General features: G+C 45.3%; 1 protein-coding gene across 1 annotated transcript in view; it reads left to right on the plus strand.

The window, feature by feature from the left end:
• Positions 1–5572, plus strand: part of SLC4A11 (solute carrier family 4, sodium borate transporter, member 11) — a 200921-nt gene that overhangs the window by 140451 nt on the left and 54898 nt on the right. Inside the window, exon 3 of the mRNA XM_010002329.1 lies at positions 5114–5160. Coding sequence (XP_010000631.1) covers positions 5114–5160 — 47 coding nt within the window. The remainder of the gene's footprint in view (positions 1–5113; positions 5161–5572) is intronic.

Consider the following 5572-nt stretch of genomic DNA (forward strand, 5'->3'; position numbering starts at 1 on the left):
GTGGGTGGGAGGGGGGGGGGGGGGGATGTGGGGGGGTGGAAAGGGATGGCCTCCCTCCGAATTTCCTGAGGAGGGTGTTTTCAAAGCAGTGCTTACAAAGCCCAGGGAGGTGGGAGGGGGGGTTGGGGTGGTTCCACACCAAGGCAGGGCTCTCCCTGCGAGGTGCTTCACCTTGGCTTTGCTTTGGGGCAGCTTCCCCTGGGATTTTGAGTGGCCTGTTCCTCCAGTTAGCATGGGGGGGGGAAAAACCCCACATTTTTACCCTCCCCAAACTTTATGACAAAACCTATTGCAGATTAAAAATACATTAAATATATATAATACTTTCCTCCAGTGGCCTGGGAGGGCTGTGAGGTGACAGCCCCTCACCTGCCCAGTAGGGTCTGTGCTGAGCATTATTCAGCAGTAACTTCTTTTTGGGCAGGGTTTTCTTGTCCCCCCTGCCTGCTTCTTTCCATCCTGCTTCAGAAATGTGCAGCTTGTTGCTTATTCCCACCTGCCTTAAACCTAGGTGTGGGCTTAAGAGGGATGAACTTGGCTGATTTTAGGCTTTCTGCTGCAGCACTGCCCTGTTGTGGGAACGTGGGATAGTTAAGGCAAGGTTATCTAATAAAACTTAACCAAAATTACCTAAGTCTGATGGGGATGAGTCCAGACTCGTTACAGCCAAGGCAGGACAGCAAAGCAAAGGATCCCCCTGAGATCATCCTGCTTGTGCAAATCCCTGACAGTGAGAATTAGAGGTGCCTCCACTGCTCCTAAGAAGCTCCCCTTGTGCCACGTACTGATGTTTGTTTATATTTTTAATGCACCAGATTCTAAAAGCAGCACAATTTTTGTTGCTTGCAGTATTGTTCAGCATGAGTAGTTGAGGCTTAGAGTTGCTCAGACCACTGAAGAAATTGGTGCCCAGATAAAACAAGGTTTGGAGTTCTTTTATTACAAAAAAATGCTATAAATACTTCCACTGGTACTAGATCCTTGATATTTTTGAGACAATCACAGAAGTGCTAACTTAATATTCTGCTCTGTTTTATTAGGCTGTTTATCATGCAGATGTTCTGGGGAGTGTATGTCGATCTAAATGTGCTCTCACACCTGCACAGCTAAAAGGTTGCTGCTCTCCAATTTCCATTCCTCTTTTCAAAGAAAATATGGCCTTAAGATGCAGCAGACATCCTCTGCCTTGCTCCAAAGGCTTTGGTGTCTTCTCAGGTGTTACGGGTAGTACTGGAGACCTGTGCAAGGGACCTTAAGTGAAAGGAGATCTCGTAAGGCAAAAGGTGAAAAGCCTTAAACTTTGGCATTTGACTTTCAAGGGTTTGTTTTCAGAGCTGCCTTTGCACAGGAGGTGTCATTATCTCAATGGGAGGTGGAGGGGGAAGCAGGCAGGGGATTTAATTTCTCCAGATTGCTGTCAGGGATGTTATGTAAAGGGCAGCTGGGATGAAACCACTTTGGAATATAGCAAATTTTCATTTCTCCCTTCCAAGTATTAAATCTCCCTGTTTGTGTTGAGAAGCTGGAGTGGTCTTGTTCTTCTACAAACGGAGGGAAAGAAAAAAAGAAGGCATGCCCCAGTGCCCTGGCAGGGCTTGGAATGTGCCAACATGAGGCCACGAGTGCAAGTCTAATGTGGGCAATTCATCACTGTGGCTCCAACCGCAGTGACCTCCCAGCGAGCGGTGCGGAGCGTGTCCCAGGGGGCTGCGTGCCTGTGTGCGTGCCTCCTGGCAGCTGGGGACATGCCTGGTGCCTTGATGTGGCTGCCAGGGGATGTTGGAGATGCGTTGCTGGCTTTCTGGTTTTCCCCTGGGCAGGGCCTGGAGCACAGCCTAACAGATAAGGCCGGCCACCCCTGGCAGCTCTCCTTTAACTACATGTGAGGACAGAGACGACAATGCCTGTAGCTAGCTTGCCTAAAATAGACTTTTGCAGCCTGCTTTGTCCAGCAGGCAGGACCACAAAAATAGACATGAACACTTTATGTGGCCCTGACCTCTTCTTTCTGTTAAAGTTTACTAAATCCTGATACTCAGGTGTGAAATCTAGTTATTACTCCTAGTAGAGAGACATAATGGATGATTGGTATCTTCTTCTTTGCCAGGAGAAGGTGAATTTGTAGTTTCCTAAATCCATTTTGTCCTCCATGTCCACACCCCTCCATGGTGGGGGGTGTAAGGGTCAAGTGTGTTGCATCATCCTAGCTGCCTGTAACTCAAGGGAAGCAGTGATAATGCTGTGAAGGAGGAGAAAATGGGTGGCAGGCAGGTGGTGGTTGGTCTTGGGCTTTAGCTGAGCCATCTCCTAATGGGTATGACATGGGCGACCCCTTGCAGGGATTTTCTCCCATATTGCCTGGTGGATTCCCCCACAGTAACTAAATTGGGTGATTCATAAGCCAGGCAGAAGTGTACTTGGACATTCTGTGTATTTTTTCAGCTCATTGTTCATGTTCCACTGGATTTGCTACTATCCCTTATTAATGTTATAGCACTCCAGTGGACTTTTAAGATAACAGCCCAGAACTGTGATGGCCATATCAGTCTCCTCTCCTTGAATCAAATCTGAGTGGCATATTGCTGGGATGAAATGATGAATGAGGCTCTGGGCTTTCCAAAGCATCGTTTCTGTACCCAGAATAGCTTTTTAGACAAGTTTAAAAGACTCTGGTCCAACAGATGTAATTACATGTTTTTGCTTGTGTTGATAAAGCAGCACTCTGTGCTCATCTGAGATGAGAACCTGAGAGAGCTGTCAGCAGGGAAGATTGATACACGCTTGAAACTGATAAGAGGAACCAAGAGTTGCTGCACAATAAGAGGCCAACCTGAATTTGTGTTGCGTTTGCATGCACCCATGAGGACAGGCTGCAGATCTCTCCTGATCTTGTGCTGGGTATTGCTCAGGGCTGTGGGTATTTTGTCTCTCTAGAACTATTTTGCAGCAGCTGAAAAACCCAAACGTGTTTTCTCCTCAATATTTATGGCTTCCAAATCTTCCAGCATACTTTAGCATGTGTAATTAGACTGTGAGTTGAGTAAGTGAGTGCTGGAGAACTACAAATGGAAGAGCCTGGGGAAAACTCTTGATGTTTTGGGTTTCTTTGGGTGCTTGCTTTTTAATAATTAATATCATTTTTTAGATGAAACGGCTTGTGTTTTCCAAAAGAATGTGTCAAAAGCAGTAATAATTGGGGCTGTTACACCAGCAGACTTGTTTAGTAAGTGATGCTTTTAATCACATGCATCCAAATGAACTTGGAGAGAAGTTGGGTGATGTAACCAAAACCTCTGAACCATCTTAATTTGTTTAGTGGGAGATGGAAGCATTTCCCCCTTCTCTACTGTGGTCAACTCTGTTCCCAGTTTGAGTTGCAGCCTTTTAACCCCACCACAGACATGACTTGAATTCCTGTTTATTCAGGGGTGGTTTTGGTTAAAGCTGCTTTCTCTGTGCAAGGAAATCAGTTTCTAGTTTTGGTGGTTTCATGTGTTCTTTATCTGCTTCTTTTTTGGACAGCAGCAGGACTAGGCTTGAAGGTGCTTGTGTGCGTGGTCAGCTGGTGGAAGGGGATGGCAGTAGTTCTTGTAGGTTAGGATTTATAAGTGCAGATCTGGAAAGGAAGCAAAAAACTTGCTTGAATAACTGTAACGGTGTGACATCTCTGTACTTTTCCACAGCTTGGTCTCTGGAAAGGTTTTTGGTCTTCAGTGGGTTTTTTCCATGCTGTCACTGTGCTCATTTGAATGAAAACTGCTCATGCATTTCATGTGTAATTTTGGTAGCAGGTCAGTCTAAGTGGGTTTTTTTGGTGAGAGTGAAGATGAGAATGATTAAAGGACAGGAACATCTGTTTTATGAGGAAAGGCTGAGACACCTGGGGCTATTTAGTCTGGCAAAGAGAAGACTGAGATGGGATCTTAGTAGTGTTCACAAATATCTGAAGGGTGTGTGTCAAGAAGAGGGAGCCAGTCTCTTTTCAGTTTTGCCCTGTGATAGGACAATGGGCAACAAACAAAAATGGGAACATGGGAAGTTCCACCTCAACGTTAGGAAAAACTTGTTTACTGTGAGGGTGATGGAGCCCTGGGACAGGCTGTCCAGAGAGGTGGTGAAGTCTTCTTCTCTGGAGACTCTCAAGACCTGTCTGGATGTGTTTCTGTGTGACCTGCCTCAGGGGGATCCTGCTCTGGCAGGAAGGTTGGACTTAATCTCCAGAGGTCCCTTCCAACCCTGACCATTCTATGATGTAATGTCTTTGAAGGAGAAGGATGCACTGACAGTACCTGTGGTGTTAGTGATGCTACAGAGAAGCTGCCTTGGATGCAGGCAGTATGGCTTGGGCTTGTGGCAAAAACTGGCTTTTATTCATGTTATTTAATTATACCCCAAAAAATTCTTTTGTAGGTAAATCCCAAGGAAACACTAACATTGATGCTTGGAAGTTTGAACTGGGAACTTCCCGGGTACCCCCCTCCCTGTAATTCCCCTCCATATTAAGTGACATTTAATGGTCTCTAAACAGCAGTTTTCTTTCCCAAGAGTTCTGTTGCTTTATGCTTAGATTTATGGAGGCAGCGTGGTGAGTTGACAGGACATAAATGTGCTCATCTTCCAGTCTCTGCGTGTGATCTCTCTCAGCCTGCTCCTTTGGAAGTGCCTGGGTGTTATTGTTGACTCTTTAATGAGGACAAGAATGGTTTCCAAACGAGCGTGACTCATGCAATCTTAGCCTCAATCTATCAAACAACAAGGCGTTGGATTAAACTCTTACCTAAAGGATTAAGAGTTAGATGATTTTTTTTGGGGGGAGGTGGGGGGAGAAACGAAGAGTAAAAATACATAGTAAGGAATCTGAAAAAAAAAGAAAGCTGCAAGACACAAATGCCAACTGACCAGATGATGCCAAAGGCGTCTTCTACATTTAGTTTACACTTCCAAAATGGGAAATGTTGTAAAAATTGAATCTCTGCTTCTCTCTAGAGAACATTCTCTGTCAAGAGTGATATTTCACCTTGCTCTGAGCCTTCTGCTTGGTTCCTGCTGCCTGTCAGGTACATGTGATAGTAACATTTTTTCTGATTATTTTTTTTCCCCCCCCTCTTTCCAGCTGAAAACGAAAGTGCTGGCTGCGTGTTGCTGCACACATCAAGGAAGGTAAGTAGGAATTCTGTGTGATCAATTTCCTTTTTCACTATCTAGAAGCAGAGAAAAGGGTCTTGAAACACTGTGGGGGTGGGGAGGTGGTTTCTCCTGGCCAAGGCAGAAGGCATATCAGTGCCTCTTTTCCTGAATTCCTCTGTCTTTAAACCTAAAAAGACATGTGCTGCTTGTTCTCCAAATGATTTCTCTTCAATTCTGATTGTTCCACTGCTTTTTTGTCTCAGACAATTCCTTGACATGTTAATTCATCACTTTCTCCTCTGCAGCTGCCTGCAAAGGGATCCAATAGGGATTCAGGCAGCTGAGCTCCTCTCCAGCTGAAAGCAGAAACACCCTGTAGCCATTGCTGTGATTTGGTTTCCTGTTTATTCCAGCTAATCAGATCTCCCTTCATGGGCTTCAGCAG

This window comes from Chaetura pelagica, unplaced genomic scaffold, assembly GCF_000747805.2.
Source record: "Chaetura pelagica isolate M959 unplaced genomic scaffold, ChaPel_1.0 scaffold347, whole genome shotgun sequence".
Classification (NCBI taxonomy): domain Eukaryota; kingdom Metazoa; phylum Chordata; class Aves; order Apodiformes; family Apodidae; genus Chaetura; species Chaetura pelagica.